Genomic DNA, 17,747 nt, shown 5'->3' with positions numbered 1-17,747 from the left:
ATTTTTAGATGAGGATTTACTCTGTAGAAATAGATTTCACTCTGAGGTTATGTGCTTTGGACTTTTTTGTTTGTTTATCGTTCGTTTTTCTTTATTTCACTGTTTTGATTGTAGCTTATAAATTATACGTTGCATATATGCGCATAAAATCACCAACCAAAGTTTGATCTTCGCCGCACTTTTCCAGCTTCAGCCTGAATTAGACGCAGCCGTCTGAGGAGCGCGAGACAAACTTCAATTCAATTCAATTCAATTTTATTTAGAGCTGTAAGGCGATTAAATTTTTTAATCGCGATTAATCGCATTGTCCAGAGTTTAATCGCAAATTTACATGTGGCCTTTTTTTAAGGAAAAAAATGTGTGGTTCGTGGAAATTAGCGGTTATACATTAAATATGAAAACAAGAATGGCAAAATTAATAGTTTTTTTTATCAGAAATACTTTATTTTGTAACATTGTATTGAGATAAACTTTCTTAACAATAAAAGGCTGTAACATAAAATGCCTAACAAAAGCCCAAGTGAAGAGCATTTTAAATTCAAAACTTCAATCAACGTTCAGTAAAATAAAATAAAAAACATCAAAAATAAAATTTCCATAACACTTTCATGTTCATTTTTTGTCAGGACCAAATCTTTTCCTCCTCTGCTGAACTACAGTAATAAATGAAATAGAGATTTATCATTTCCAATGAACTTTTGTTTTTTAAAACATTAAAGACTGAGAAAAGTGGGATACACTGTGGATAGTTTGACAGTCTGTTACTGCCGCCGCGTTCTCTGGTTGCAGCTCGATGCAGCGACGTGTCCAGCGGAGCTCACGCCATGAATATGCCGGCTGGATCATGCTTAAACCTTTAAAACGTCCCCCGGTGCGCTTGCTGTTCGCAACGTCGGGGGTCCGCAGCTCTCGGGACGCGGCGCCGGACGCGAGCCGGTACCACCAGAGGTGGTACTGGACGCGAACCGGAGCAGGGTTAGGGTGCAGGAGCTCTCCAGGTCCTAGCACCGCCGGTTTTAGCTAGCAGCTCGGTGGTTGGAGACCCGCCCGTGATCTAGTGAGAGTAACCGGTGAGTTAGAGGGCGATGAGGGACACCCGCGCGCGGTATGGAAAGGCACGTATGAGAAAGTTTGCGATTAATGCGTCAAAAAAATTGTCGGCGTCAAGCACATGTCAGATTAATGCGTTTTTAACGTGACAAATCTGACAGCCCTAATATATATATCTATATATATCTATATATATCTATATATATCTATATATATATAGATATATATATATCTATGTATATATATATATACGTATATATATATATGTAAGGGCTGTCAGATTTGTCGCGTTAGTTACGCGTTAATTTGACATGTGCATGATGCAGACAATTTTTTTGACGCATTAATCGCGGATTTTCTCATACGTGCCTTTCCACACCGCGCGGGCGTCCCTCATCGCCCTCTAACTCACCGGTTACTCTCACTAGATCACGGGCGGGTCTCCAACCACCGACCTGCTAGCTAGAACCGCCCCGGCGCCAGGACGCGTAGAGCTCCTGCACCGTAACCTGGCTCCGGTTCGCGTTCAGTACCATGTCTGGTGGTACCGGCTCGCGTCCGGCGCCGCGCCCCGAGAGCTGCGGACCAACGACGTTCCGAACAGCAAGCGCACCGGGGGATGTTTTAAATGTAGTTTAAACAACGCCAGTTATTTGTAGATGAAAAGATAAATCTCAGCTTTGAGTGTGTGGCCCGTCCCTCTTTCGGCGCGCGAAAATATGCAAAATATCCCAAAGTTCTGGAGGTTTAAGCGTGATCCAGCCCCAGCATAGCGGTCTGTCTGCCGGCATATTCATGGCGTGAGCTCCACTGGACACGTCGCTCCATCGAGCTGCAGCCAGAGAACGCGGCGGCAGTAACAGACTGTCAAACTATCCACAGTGTATCCCGCTTTTCTCAGTCTTTAATGTTTTAAAAAACAAAAGTTAACTGGAAATGATAAATCTCTATTTCATTTATTACTTAAGTTCAGCAACACTAGTGAACTAATCACATGTAAATGTCCTACAAGTTCACTAGTAAGGCTCCTGTAAAGCTCACTTGTTAACTAGTGCGACCAAAATATCGAACTAGTTAACTAGTGACATGCAAAATGTGAACTAGTACGACGTATTTAAGTCTTACTAGTGAACTAGTGACGGCTAAAAATGTCACTATTTCACTAGTGCAGTGCAAAAATCCCACTAGTTAACTAGTGAGCCCAATATTTTCTTACTAGTTCACTAATGCATTCCTATAAATATCACTAGTGAACTAGTGAAGAACTTACTGACAGCTAGTTAGCTAGTGATTCAGTATGCTAATGTGGAGCAGTGATGTCATCCAGAAAAACTTCTCCTATTGGCTCTGCAGAAAAGCTCCAACCCACTCAAACCAGGGTTAACCCTTTCAGTCCCAGTGTGCTATTTCTGTGGATCATTACAGGCCTGAGAGCTGAAATGTGCTAACATTGCATTGTCAGTGTTAAAAAGTAAACATATTATATCAGTGTGATTTTACTTTGGGCATCCATCCATCCATTTTCCTGACCGCTTCGTCCCTTTCGGGGTCGCGGGGGTGCCGGAGCCTAACCCGGCTACTGATGGACGAAGGCGGGGTTCACCCTGGACAGGTCGCCAGTCTGTCACAGGGCCTCAATCACACACACATTCACTCTCACATTCACACCTAGGGGCAATTTAGAGTCACCAATTAACCTATGAAGCATGTTTTTGGACGGTGGGAGGAAGCCGGAGTCCCCGGTGAAAACCCACGCATGCACGGGGAGAACATGCAAACTCCACACAGAAAGGTCCCAAATCCCCCAGCTGGGATTTGAACCGGGTCCTTTTCTCTGTGACGCAAGAGCGCTAACCACTGCGCCACCGTGCAGCCCTATTTTTACTTTGGGCATTTTTAGGTTATTTTATTATTATTATCAATTTAACAATTAAGTACATCATGTATTTTTGCTTTATTATTATTACATTACTTTAAAAAAATATTGACTATTGTGGGTTTGGATTTACTGAATAGAAGGATACAAACAAAAGTGTCCACATCTCCAGACAGAGGATTTATTGAATGAATATTTTGATGCACTGATGGGGTCATTGTTCAATCATGACACAATAATTTAAGTTGTATTTGTGCATCAGCTTTAGTTCTCATATGTAATGGCTCACAAATGCTCAGTTTGTAATTAAACTTTTTTTTCCCCCAATTCTTCTCACCACTTGTTGGTAATGCACAGTTTAGCTATTTGTCTTAAATTTTTGTCATCCATAGAAAACGAGAAGGAAATGTGTAGATTACTTAAATGCATTTAAAGACCTGTGTTGTTGATGATATATATATATAAGCCACAGACGTCCAACACATTGTTTTTTTCCTCACATCTTCTGCTTTATTTAATAAACAAAAGTAATTATCTTACAGCTTCACACGACATGGCCTTAAATAATTGAAACATATAAATAGAATACCTTTATTCCTTCTACAAGAGAATGTTCTCCAGTATAAAAAAAGACATGGCTGACATCTACTAATCTAACTAAGCTGAAATATGATCAAAATATCACAACTAAAACCCTAAAAACTAACAGCCACTCTAATGCAGTGGGACTCTGAATCTCCAGGGTGGTTCATTTTGCCATGTGGTGCAGCCTCACTTTATGGAACACAAAAAAAAAACTATAAGTCATTAGAATTGTGGTTGTCATCCTGAACTCTGATCTGCTTCCTGGCTTAAAATACCTTTCTGAACCAATTTCAGCTTGAACAAAAAGATTGACCCTTCTCTTTAGAGTTCTGATGCACCAACATTCTGTGGCTCTGAAAACCTTCAGTGTTCCCTCCGAGGAGACCTTCAGCCCTCCACAGTTCTTCAACAGATGGTCGCTTGGATCCAAGGATGAAGGAACAGCAGCTGGGACTTCACAGGACATTTTTATGATAACCAATCCGGAAATGTAGAGAAGACTCTGCCTCCACGTCTCGCAGATCAAGCCTGTCGTGGATAGTCCGCTGTGCCCACCGTCCCCGGCCCCTCCACTCGCCCGTGTCGTTGACGGCGCCCCGGCCTTCACGGTTAGCTGGATCCTGGACGTCCGGCGCCGTGGGCAGGGTTTCCAGTTCCTGGTGGACTGGGAGGGTTACGGTCCGGAGGAGCGGTCCTGGGTCTCCCGCTTTCTCATCCTGGACCCCTCTCTCATCTCCACCTTCTACCGTGCCCACCCTGACCGGGGCCCTGGACCGCCTGGAGGCGGTCGTTGAGGGGGGGTTACTGTCATGGTGCACCTTTGCTCCTACTCCACCTCCTAATTGGACCCAGCTGTCGGCACTCATCACCTCTGCACCAGCCTACATAAGAGGAGGCTTCCCCAGCATTCTTCGCCAGTTTGTTACCTTACCCGGTGCAGTACCCTGGCCTCTCATGTTTCGTAAGCTTACGCCTTCCTTGAGTCTTTCAACACCTTACCATAGTACACCTCTGTCTCCAGGTCCTCATCATCCACGTGCCGTCCTGGGTCCAGCTACGCCTCTACTACTCTGCCACGCCAAAGCCACTCCACGCACCATCCGCCGAACTCACCTTGCCGCTCCAGCCCTCCACCAGTCTTCGCTCTCCATCCCAAGTCTGCAGATCCACTCCTAGTTCCGGCCGCTACTCCACTTCCCCACGGACAATAAAACCTTTCTATATCACTTCTGCCTCCCGTCATCCTTCCGGGTTCCAGCGTCTGGGTCTGTCTCGTCACGTGATCATGACAGTATTTCTACCTGGTGGTTTGACAAAGCTGAAGAAAAGCTCCGAATGGCTCTGGTTGAAGCTCTATCTGCAGACATAACGCTAAACTTGTTCAGAAAACACTGATAATAATGTGACCTCATTTACGACAAAGCTGGTGACTGACTGAAGCACTCAAAAGAAAATGTTTTATCAATATGATTATCAAAATGCCTAAAAAGCACAGATTAATTTTTAGTTACTCCAATATTACTTAAAAAGGATTTATTATTAATCAATATATTATAATACACAGAAACGGGTAGTAATTGAAAACATTTACTGTAAATTTCTACATTAACATTTTGAATCAAATATAATTTTAAAGACCCACTCTAATGAAAATATTTTTTAGGTGTTTTTAAAATGTTCTTTGAGATTTTTTCTCATGATGGAGGACAAAAGAATTAAAGATTAAAACAGATATGAATGAAATATACATTTAAAGGCCCACTCTAATGACAATATTATTTTAGGTTTTTTTAACATGTTATTGCTTTTGTCTCCTGATGGATGACAAAAGAAATAAAGATTAAGAAGATAAATACTCAAACCTTTTGGAGATGTGCTGATGAAGACAGACAGGATCACAGTCTGCCTGGTTCAGTCCAAATCTTCTGGCTAGGCCTCCCTGCACAGCCTACTGAAGTTGGCTTCCGATTCACAGCTTCCTATTCGCGAGAGCGTTTCACTGTATTTTTCGAACTCAGACCACCTAAAAACAGGTCCTGTTCGAAAACTACTGTACCTAGACAGTTGAAACCAGGATTAAATTATGCTTTAGATAGTAAAGAATAAATTAAACATAGTTTCTGATTTGTGAAAGCTTTTGCTGATTTGTGAAAATGTGAAATAGGATGATTTTATCGCATTTTTTGCACACTGACCAGTTAAAAACAGGTCCTGTTCGAAAACTACTGCACCTAGACAGTTCAAACCAGGATTAAATTATGCTTTAGATAGTAAAGAATAAATAAAGTATATTCTCTGATTTGTGAAAGCTTTTGCTGATTTGTGAAAATGCAAAATTTGATGATTTTATCATTTTTTGTAATCTGACCATATAAAAACAGGTCCTGTTCAAAAAGTACAGCACCTACACAGCTCAAGCATGGATTAAATTATGCTTTGAATAATAACAATTATGTCAAACATAGTCTCTGATTTGTAAAAGCTTTTATTGATTTGTGAAAATGTGAAATATAATGATTTTTATCGGATTTTTTGCACCCTGATCACATAGCAAACAGGTCCTGTTCAAAAACTACAGGTTTTAGACAGCTCAAACCTGGATTAAATTATGCTTTAAATAGTAAAGAAACAATTAAACATAGTCTCTCATTATATTTCACAATTTTACAAATCAATAAAAGCTTTCACAAATAGGAAACTATGCTTTATTTATTGTTTACTATCTAAAGCATCATTTAATCCTGGTTTGAATTGTCTAAGTACAGTGTTTTTTTAACAGGACCTGTTTTTAACTGGTGAGTGTGCAAAAAATGCGATTAAAAATCATCCTATTTCGCATTTTCACAAATTAGTAAAAGCTTTCACAAACCAGACACTATGTTTGACATAATCTTTATTATTCAAAGCATAATTTAATCCAGGTTAGAGCTGTCTAAATCCTGTAGTTTTTGAACAGGACCTGTTCTTATGTGATCAGAGTACAAAAAATGCGATAAAAATCATTATATTTCACATTAGAGACTATGTTTGACATAATTGTTATTATTCAAAGCATAATTTAATCCATGCTTGAGCTGTGTAGATACTGTACTTTTTGAACAGGACCGGTTTTTATATGGTCAGATTACAAAAAATGCGATAAAATCATCCAATTTTGCATTTTCACACATCAGTAAAAGCTTTCACAAATCAGAGAATATACTTTATTTATTCTTTGCTATCTAAAGCATAATTTAATCCTGGTTTGAACTGTCTAGGTACAGTAGTTTTTGATCAGGACCTGTTTTTAGGTGGTCTGGGTTCGAAAAATACAGTGGAACGCTCTCGCGAATAGGAAGCTGTGAATCGGAAGCCAGCTTCAGCGTCATCCAAAATGGTTGAATGACTGCCAGGAGTCACATATATGTGATCCGGAGCTCTATAAGTGGCACACTGTGTACCAATACTTTATATGCAAAATAAATCAGAACTAATTCCAACAACTAAATTTCTTTTTGTTTTTCTGTTTGTTCAGAGGGACCAATAAGGGCTCTAAGTTCAAAAGACTGTAATTTTCTGTAAAGGATTAAACGGTCCAGGCTTTACAGGACTAATATCAAAGATTCGTGCTTCTCTGATACATTTACGGCTCATCGGCAAAGATCGTCAAACGGATTTAGAGTTCTTTAATGAGTTTGATGATAATTGCGATGGATGAGTCATATTGCTAAAAAATAATCAAAAATCTTTCTATCATAAATTAAACAACGTGATTTAAAATTAGTTTAATGTCGATAGCAAGTCCTTGTTTTGAAGCAAAGGCAAGAACCAGAGCGTTTAGCTTTGAATAACCAAGAAACGGAGGCGAGCTTAAAAACATCCAATCTTCCCCACGGAACCTGAATGCAGCACGCGCTGGGTTGACGGAACGGGACAACATGGCTGCCGCTTCGGGCCGCTACCACGGAGACGGCGGCCGAGCATCGAAAAGACTGAAAACGGAGGACGGAGGGATGACAACGGTGAGTGCTGGACGCCGGTTCCGGAAGAACACGTTTTACTGCGTAGAAACGGGTTTGTTTTCGGGTTTTTAAAGTCCAGGGGTTTGTGTAAAAACGGGATTTATCTCAACACCGGAGGCGTACAAACCCAGTAGCATTAGCTCACGGAGCCCTCGTTCACCGGGGCTCCTCGCCGTGCACTGAATTCACTCACACATAACGGCGTGTTTAGAAATCACACGAATGTCTCCGGGTCAGCGGAACCCTCCGCTTCCCGTTTCTCTCGGTACCCGACGGCTGCCTCCACAATAACCGGCCCGGCGGTCTATTCTCCAGGAGAGCTACGATGATCCGCACAAACCGCTGCCCTCCCCGGTGGTGCACATCAGGGGGCTGGTGGATGGAGTCATGGAGGCGGACCTGGTGGAGGCCCTGCAGGAGTTTGGCGCTATAAGGTAAGGAGATGTGCGCGCGTGCCTGTGGGTTGATCCGAGCACGTGACAAAGATGCTCTCTGTTGTCCTCAGGAAAACGGACATGTCTTTAGTTCAGGGGCGGCTCCAGGATTTTTTCACTGGGGTTGCTGTGACTGAAAGGAGTTGCTCATTCATTTTAAGTAAAATTAAGTTTCCAAAAAGGAAAGCAACAGGAAAGTAAAAGTCCCACTTTTACTCGTTTTTTAAATGAAATGACATCCGCCATTTTTACTGTCAGTCAAAGGTTTTTTTTTTTTAACTTTATTAACAACATTTAAGATACATTCATAAACAGAAAAAAAATGAACAAGAGGATCAACAGAAAATAGCAGTAAAAGTCACTCAAAGCAAAACATAAAATATGGCTCTTATTGAATAAACTTTATTAGTATCAAATAAAGAACAAAAGAAAACTCAGCGCCCTCTCTGTTGAGACAGTGGTACTGCATGCACCACCTACTGTTTTCAGTGAGGCTTTGTCACAAAAAAAAAAAGAGACAAACACGATAAACATCAAATGTTAAATGGAAGCTCATGGCAAGAAATAAGTGTGGGCAAAATTATTATTTTTAAATATACCTTTATATACTTGGAGTTGCTTTGCTAAATCTTCCAGTTTCTACAGCATCCCCTACCGCCGCCCCTTCTTTAGCTAATGGTCTTGCTCTGATAATTGCATATTTTCATTTTATAATTGTAAATTCCTGTGTAAAAAAAAAAACAAAACTTGTTTTTCTGGGCATAGCTGCTTGAAATGTCTACTGATGTAAAAAAGTAGACACATTTTTGCAGACCGACCTGCTCAGGCTTCTGGAACTATCTTTGCAGCTATGTGGTCATGATGCCCAAGAAGCGGCAGGCCCTGGTGGAGTACGAGGATGTGAACGCTTCCTGCAACGCTGTGACGTACGCGGCAGAAAACCAGGTCTACATAGCAGGCCACCCCGCCTTCATCAACTACTCCACCTCACAAAAGATCTCTCGTCCTGGAGACTCAGACGACACGCGAAGCGTCAACAATGTCCTGCTTCTCACAATCCTGAACCCCATCTATCCCATCACTACGGTAACGTGACATCCTTTAACCCTTGTGCTATCCTAGGCATGTTTACGTTAAAAATGGGGTCATCTGGACCCCACAAGACAATGCACTTACATTTTTTAAGGATTTTTTTATCTTCATTGGTGTCTGTGGCAGACATTAAAACCTGTCCACCCTTGTCCACAATTGTCATGGGAGGGATCACACATAAATATAAGTGTCAGGTCATCTGGATCCGATAAGATGGCAAAAAATGGGTGGTTACAAATGAATCTCAGCACACATGCTTGAAGTAGAGAGCCTGTTGTTCATATCCAGAGTCTAGTGCATCCATGAAACTGCTAAAAGTAATTCCACCTACTTCAATTTCTCTTCATACAATAGATCACTCTGCTCAAAAAGTTTCACATTTTCTTCAGTGACTTTTTTAATTGTTTAAATTGAGTTTTTTTGAAAATATTTTTGAAGTTTGATGATCTTCAGTCCATGTAGATTCATCTAAAGGTCAGATCGTCTGTTCTGCCTCTTTAGGGCAGCAGTGTCAAACTCAATCGCACAGGGAGCCAAAATCCAAAACACACCTTAGGTGGCAGGTCAAACAGGATGAACATTTATTGAACACTTTAAAACAAAATTCTAAAACTTTAAAACCGTAACTTTTTAACACAATTATGAACTAGATATATAGCATTACCTGCGATAAGTGTGAATGCTGTAAGCTGAATTTGGCCGCTGAAGATGAAAGCCTGAAATGCTGATAGCTGATATTACTGAAGCTGATAGCCAGCTAAAATATTAGCTGAATGCCAAATTAGCTTATAAAAAAAACCTAGGTTAGCCGAAACAGCTAGCATGTAGCTAAAAATAGCTAGACTTCAAAATAGCCCAAAAAAGTGGAAAATGCCTAAATTAGCCAAAACAGCTGGCTTTTTAATATTAGCCTAACTACAAAACAGCCTAAAAAAACTTTTTTAAAAAGCCTAAATTCACCAAAATAACTAGCATGTTCTGGAAATGTTAGATAAATTCCAAACAGCCTGAAAAACGAAAAAAAAAGCCTAAATTTGCCAAAATAGCTAGCATGTAGCTGAAATATTAGATGAACTCCAAAATCGCCTAAAAAAAATCGTAGTAAATGCAAAAATATTGTCCAAAAAGCTAACAGAATGCCAATTTTTTAAAACTTTTAAACCGTAACTTTTTGACATAATTTTGAATAGCAAAATGGCAGGAATATTATTCCAGAATAAATCAACTTAAAACTTAAGTAACTTTCAATATCTATAAAAAGATATTTTGTCAAAATTATACAAGTTAAAAATAAGCGCAAGATAACGTTGGGCCATTAATAACAATAAAATAAAATGATCTGTAGTTGGGTAGTAGCCCAAACGGTCTTGCTCAAGGACCCACACTCGATGAAGGTCATCGGGGAATCAAACCCCTGCCAGTCCTTCACTTAACCAAGCTATCCAGCCGCTGAAATGCAGGCCTTGTCATCATGCTTAAATCAGTTCCTGAGCTACCTGAAAGACTCCTGCCTCTTCTCGAATCTTATCATTATCCTGTGGCGTGTTCATGGTCATACTCCTATCACTGAACCACCAACGGTTCCAATTTTAAAAGAAACGAGCAATACTAGAAATACCAGCTTCACCACTCATGTCACACATGGAACTGCTTTTCACTATTTTTCCCGAAGACGTTTTCTATATCCAGATTTAGCAGATTCAGTTTTTATCATTATGCTTCTTGTTCCTGCTTTGCTTGATTTATTTTTGATGCATCTATGCCAAAAAACGTTTGTGATAAACTCCCCCGAAAAGTTCCATTAAACCTAAAGATGTGACACATCACAGAACTATGATGTTGAAAGTTTGAGGTATTGTTTCACACAAAATGCATCTCAGGCTGCTGTGTAAACTCTGAACTTTTAATTTGAAAATTCCAAAGGAACTCGACTCTTTTTGCTGTGATTTTAAGGATTTTGTTTCTGTTTCCGCAGGATGTTCTCTACACCATCTGTAACAATTGCGGTCCCGTCCAGAGGATCGTTATCTTCAGAAAGAACGGCGTTCAGGCCATGGTCGAATATCCTTTTTAGATTCAAAGATCGTTTCTTTCTGATGTTCAATAAAGTGGATCCTTTGTTTTTTATAGAGTCCGAGCAAACCTTAACCTTTCCATGTCACGTTCGATTCAGTCCAGAGTGCCCAGAGGGCTAAAGCCTCTCTGAACGGAGCGGACATCTACTCTGGCTGCTGCACTCTGAAGATTGAATATGCCAAGGTGAGTGAGTGGGTTTCACTGGTTGAAGTTTTAATGTCCTGGATCCATGTTAGGTCAGAGAATCGCATTGTTCAAAATGAAAAAATATTGACTATGAATTGTATGGGTAACCACAAGTTATGATATGAACTGTATTGTATGAATTGTTACGGCCCTAGTAGTTATATTACAGGCTCAGTGACTGTGTTCATGTGAGAACTGCATTCACTGGACCTCTGTGAGTCTGGTGCTGCTCTACTGCTGGAGTGCAGCTCAGCTCAAAGACCCACTCCGATGAAAATTGGGTTTTGACATTTTTAACATGTTCTTGTAGCGTTTTTCTCATGATGGAGGACATTTTGTTGTTTACCTTTCATAACCCTGTCAGGTCATGAATCAACTTTCTCTGATTCATGGTTTGGCAGAGAGTTTTATTTTATCCGGGCTGGGGCCTGGCACAGGGAGACCCAGACCCGGGCCGCCTTGTGGTTACATACTTAAAGCAGCAGCGTGACTGATCTCGCCTAAGGACCCCCATGGAGTTAAGCCCATTAAGATCCATTAACGTCTTCATTTTCCTCATCTGAGTTGGTTTCTGACTCAATCTTAGGTTGAGGTTGTAAAGGGCTATAAGCTAGCAGGAGAGAGTGGAAACAAAGGGATGATGGGAAATGAGCACAGGCTTACTCCACATGAACACATGTGCTATCTAATACACTGGCAATGCTAAATGTTTATTAGACCGATTAAGTTAACTTGAATCATTTCCCGCGGCACACCTGAGCATCTGTCAAGGCACACCTGAGCATCTGTCAAGGCACACATGAGCACCAATTGCCTGATATACACACAAAACCGCATTCACACACAAATCAAATGTGAGACTCTAGTTTTGTGCAAAAATGATGCGTTTAAATGCCATATGAATGCTTTGTATTTGTACTTTTTTGAATTTTGTCATTTTTTTTTACAGTATTTTCCAGAGTATAAGTCTTAGTTTTTTTTCATAGTTTAGCCAGGGGTGCGACTTATACTCAGGACCAGCTTATTTGTGTGTTTTGTTTATTTATTTTTTTCTTTTTCAGACATAAATAGGCTCTTATATTTTCCCAGTAAACACCGGTTGTTCTTTGGCGGTTGTTTGTTGTAACAACCGCTAGAGGGCGCTGCATCTGAGTATATATATTAGTATTTGCTACTGACACCTGCAGATGTGTCGTCAAACACAATCATGCAAGAGAATCTGAATCCTCTGAAACTTCAATATTTTTCTTATGCACATCAAAAATTGTTATTCTTGTTTTTATTTATCTTTTTTTTTAGTTACGCTGGGCTTTCCCAAAAGTGTGACTTATACTCCAGAGTGACTTATAAATGGTTCTCTTTGTCTTGATCAGACATTTTTTACTCTTGCGACTTTGCCGGGTTCACACTGGACGCTGAAGCGCCGCAAAGTGGCGCGGAACAGAATCCGCTTCCACTCAGGGCCCATGTTAACCTATGGCGTCGGTCACACCAGGCGCGGAGGGCCCGCGTGGTGCAGCGAATCGTTTTGCCATCTGCTCTATTTTGTCCACGAGCCGCGAGCGTTCCGCGTCAATTCTAGCAGGAAGTTACATCAAATTACATGAGAAAATCCGGTTTATTTTCAAAATAGAACCAGTTTTTCACAATACAACGCTGCGATTGACAAATGTGATTATGTTTTTGTGTCTAAACAGTATGTAGAGATGAAAATAAACATAGAATCGCAGCACCCACACACACACAAGCGTGCGCCAACCACACAAACAGCAAAACATAGTGGGCTCCGGAGCGGGGCGGCTGGGTTTGGGGAGAAAAAAGAGAGGCAGAGAACAGTTCCTCTTAGCAGAAACATGGGCTAATATTTTTACTTTATTCATTTACCCACGCACACACACGTGCGCAAAGACACACAGAGTAGACAGACATGCGCACACACAGATCAACATAGTGGGGCCACTCCAGAGCGAGTGGGCAGGGCTGGGAGGCAGAGAGCTGTTCCTATTAGCAGAAACACGGGGTGAGATCTTTAGGTTATTTACTTATTACGCATGATGGCAAAAACAAAAAAAGCTCTAGCAGAAGCGCCTGTCGTCTGGTGACAAAGCGGAGCGGACTCCACGCGGACTCTGCTCCGCGAAGCTTGGCGGCACTTCCGCGTCCCGTGTGAACCCGGCGTTATACTCTGGTGCGACTTATACTCCGGAAAAAATGGAACATGTGAATACACCATGGCAAGTACACACAGTTACACAAAAAATGTAATTGTATCAGTTACAAATCTAGCATTGCGCACACACAAACCGGGTGAGACTATTTTGGCTCCATATTCAGGAGTTGTGAGCATCCATAGAACCAACACCAGCAGAATAAACGTATCATATTATTAAACGTAATCTCATTTCTGTATTGATCTGTTTCCACAGCCAACGCGCCTTAATGTCTTCAAGAACGACCAGGACACATGGGACTACACAAACCCCAACCTGAGTGGCCAAGGTAACCTGCAGCCCCAGCTCCTCCCCTCCAGCTTTTCTTCCTGTTTTCCTCACTCTACAGACTATTATGGTCTGCAGTACTGCCTCTGAGCCCAGCGCAGCTGCGTCTCACAGGCAGTACTGCTGTGACGCATTTTCCCACCACACAGTAAGGGCACAAGGAGCAGCCGAGGTTCAGGGTCATGCATGTGATCAGTGGCACCGCTGTGTTTTCCGATGCACCTCAGTCTTCACACGCACGGCATGTCACACGCCAACTTCAGCCGACACTCTTTCACACATGGTGGAGATTTCAGTTTCTATGGTAACATCCGGATTAAAACACCTGTGAGTGAAACGTTTGTCACTGCACCGTGTTCAGCAGGTGTTATTGTTTCTGTTCAGCAGTCCTTCTGAGGTCAGAACTTACTAAAGGAGGCTTTTAAAGTCCATAAATCTGCATGTGAATCCGTGAAAGAAGCTTAGAGATGACGGTCAAAACAGGAAGTAACTCCTTTTTAGGTCAATTAATGAAAGTAAGTGCAGATTTGAATTCTTCAGGTTTCATACATTCCTCCTCATTGGTGTCAGAACAAACGTACTAAACAGGAAAAGAGAAAAGAAAAGTTCATAAAACTCATTTCTCTTCTCAAATGAAAAGACTGGATTCTATGCAGATGATTAGAGTATTTAAAGGTTTAGTTCAATGTGATTTCCTGGATTCTTTTTCACATTCGCGCGCAGCTCTCAGCTGCCTTTTGTAAAGTAAATGCATAGAGTTTTGGTCGGCAAACGCTGCGATTGCAGACAGTACCGGCCCACTTCGATCTGCAGGTGTTTAGAAGGGTCCGGGCCCTCTTGCTATCCCCAAGACTGGGACCAGCGCTCGGGGCAGAGCCCTGTGTCGGAGCTGTCGGGTTCAGGGGTGCAGATCAAAAGCGATATTTTTATTTTTAAAAGGGATAAGTGTTTTAAAAATGCTTATTTAGATTTTTTTTATTTTAGTTATCGGGAATATCTGTTTAAGAAAGTGGTAAAATGTCATGTTTCACCCGATATTATTTAAATCTAAGTTCAAAACGGCTGATTATAAACGAGCATTCTAGTAGTACTTGAATGCATCACTCACATATGACTCAGTGAGACGTGAAGAGTCTCACCATATCTTTGTGCATAACTTTTGTTTTGTGTGTGTGTAAGAGGGGATTCGTGCGTAATTTTTAAAGATTTGCATGTGTAATTAGTTTCAAGCTGTTGTAATTTTAATTTGTGCATGTGCAAGTTGTATTCTGTTATTTTTTTATTTTGTCATTTTTTTACTTATGCACAAAACGTATTATATGAATTACAAATCAAGAATTACGCACACAGAAATCCAAACTTATGCACAAATCCTAAATTACGCACGCACAAATCAAGAAGACACACGCACAAATTCTAATTTATGCACAAATCAAGAATTATCCACCCATTATCCACCATTTTCTCTCCATACTCCAGTGAGTTAAAAAAAAGAGGGAAGTTCAGGACAATAACTTTCACATTGGATTAGTATTCTACCTGCTGATCGAGCCACTGAAAATGTCACGTGCCCAAAGCTGAGTTCCTGATTGGCAGATGTGACACAGCAACCTGCCAAAACGTAGATATTTGATCTCTGGTCGCGCCGCTGAAGTCCCCCTGCAGCCAGACCCCCGCAATCGCGCTGCGTGACTTCAGATCACCTCAATCCGCGTCTGTATCATTGACTTAACATTGAAACTGGCCGTCTCAAATCACATTCAGTATGAATTTAGCATTGTAGTTGAAGTGTTTCTATGATGGAACAAACTCAACCTTTTATGTGCAGCACGTGTCGGTCAAGGCCCGGGGGCCGGATCCGGCCCTCTGGATACATTTTCATCAGTTTTTTTTTTTGTAGTTTTTTTTTTTTTAGGATAATTTGGCATTTAGCTAATATTTTGGCTGGCTGTTAGTTTTAGCGTTTTCAGCTATCAATTTCAGCATCTTCAGCTATCAGCTCTAGCATCTTCAGCGGTCAAATTCAGCTTACAGCATTAACACTAGCATTATCACAGGTAATCCTATATATCTAGTTCATAATTATGTTAAAACGTCTAGTTCATAAATATGTAAAAAAGTTACATTTTTAAGTTTTAAACTTTTAGTTTTAGAGTGTTCAATAAACTTTTATCCTGATCGGCCCGTGACCCAAAGTGTGTCTTGGATTTTGACCCCTTGTGCGATTGAGTTTGACACCCCTGACTTACAGAATCTGTGACTGACAAATATTTTTGGACCCATTCTGAGAGAAATCTGATGATTAGGCAGGAATTCAGCGTAACTAGAGTTCTTAAAGTCAGACCATGACTATTATCTAAAAAAATAAATAAATTTACTATCATGATCAGTGAAATGGATGATATTAGATAATCATATGTTAACAAAGCTCTAACTCATGAGTGTTGATGGTTCAAGTGTATCGAATTTAAACACTTTTTTAGTTTTTCAATTAGACTAATCAACAATAAATGGGACGATTAGATCAGTTGGATTCCTGCCCTCTTCTCTTTAGTTTTACATAAATATGTAAAACTGCTAATGTGACATTTGAGGAGTCTGTTCACAACTTTGTTTCAAAACGTTTGTGTCCAAAAATCTTTGAATTGTTTGTCTGAAAGCCCTTTTGATGTTATTGTTTTAAATGCTTAGAAATTGAAAATATGCTTGTTAAGGGATTGGGTAACCATAAAGGGAATTGATGGAGGAAGTGAATTGATTATTTTCACTTCTTTTGTAAAGAAGTGAGTTTTTTTTTTTTTTTTGGTGTGCTGACAGACCAGCACATTTGAAGTGGGCTCAGATCTCAGCCCTGAGGTGCTCCTGGTGTCCTTACTGAACAGTCACATCACCCACATGTGTCTGCTACGGCACACGAGCCTTACATTTTGGAACACACCCTCGACTTTGGCGCCGCCCTCATGGAAGTTCACGTTAACGCTCACAGGGACAGGCCTTCCCACGGCTTCGAGCAGACACCTCACACTCCCGCCACAGCCTGACGGCGATCAGGCCCGATAAGCGTCTACGCCACATGTCATCTGCAGAACCTTGAGGAGTGCACACTCCAACAAAGCACACTGACGAGACACACAGGAAGCAGCCTGAACGGCGAGCAGGAGACGCTGGCGCTCTCACCGACACACAGTGAACTTTCAGAGCAGAACACAGCCGAGCAGACACTCCAGATGACCCCACCCTGAGCACCACATGCTTTCTCACACCGCAATAATCCAGCGCCATGGAAGGGTTTCCATTGGGGGGGCGAAGACGACACAAGTATCAAACAAATCCTCTCAAGCTTTGGACTCTGGTGTTCTGTTTCCCTTCTACCCATCCCTGCTCCTCTCTGTGCTCTTCCTGTCATGTTTGCTGTTGCTCTGGCCCGTGGTGATCCTCTAACGCCTCCCGTGTGATGCAGGTTTGGCTCAGTGTGTGAGTGGACTGGCAGCCCTCTGTCAGAGGCTGCATGAGCCCTGCTTTGTGATCAGAGCACGGTAAGACGGAAACCAGCCTGTACGTTTGAAAAGCCAGCAGCACCAAGACAAAACCAACCATGGATGTGTGGATGTACTTTTCTCTCTGGTGGTGGGAATGCAAGGAAGCAGAGGAGCTAAAACACTGAGGAGGGACAATGAGTTGAGGCTGGAGGCAGAGGTTGTCGGGTAGCTGAAGACTGCCCCCTACCTGCCCACTGCGGCCCATGTGTAGTGCTGTAAGTACTAAAACTAATCATCTGACATGATGGTGAGCATTTCAGTTAAAAGTTGATGTGAAAAACTTCTCTGAATGTTTTTTTTTTTTCACTCATAGCAGAATGATGCTCTTTTTTGTGTTTCACTTGAAAGGGCAGAGGTCTAAGACAGTCAGCAAGAGAATTCTACAACAGTCTGAATTTGAATGTCCTAAG

General features: G+C 41.4%; 1 protein-coding gene across 1 annotated transcript in view; it reads left to right on the top strand.

The window, feature by feature from the left end:
• Positions 1-7,023: 7,023 nt before the first annotated feature.
• hnrnpl (heterogeneous nuclear ribonucleoprotein L) overlaps positions 7,024-17,747 on the top strand; it is a gene marked incomplete in the record, with an annotated part of 17,147 nt that continues 6,423 nt past the window's right edge. Inside the window, 6 exon segments of the mRNA XM_024260624.2 lie at positions 7,024-7,512; positions 7,828-7,946; positions 8,795-9,032; positions 11,014-11,099; positions 11,201-11,297; positions 13,727-13,799. Coding sequence (XP_024116392.1) covers positions 7,429-7,512; positions 7,828-7,946; positions 8,795-9,032; positions 11,014-11,099; positions 11,201-11,297; positions 13,727-13,799 — 697 coding nt within the window.

The sequence above is a fragment of the Oryzias melastigma genome, linkage group LG14 (assembly GCF_002922805.2).
Source record: "Oryzias melastigma strain HK-1 linkage group LG14, ASM292280v2, whole genome shotgun sequence".
NCBI classification, from domain to species: Eukaryota; Metazoa; Chordata; class Actinopteri; order Beloniformes; family Adrianichthyidae; genus Oryzias; species Oryzias melastigma.
This window is presented reverse-complemented; position numbering and strand designations above follow the sequence as displayed.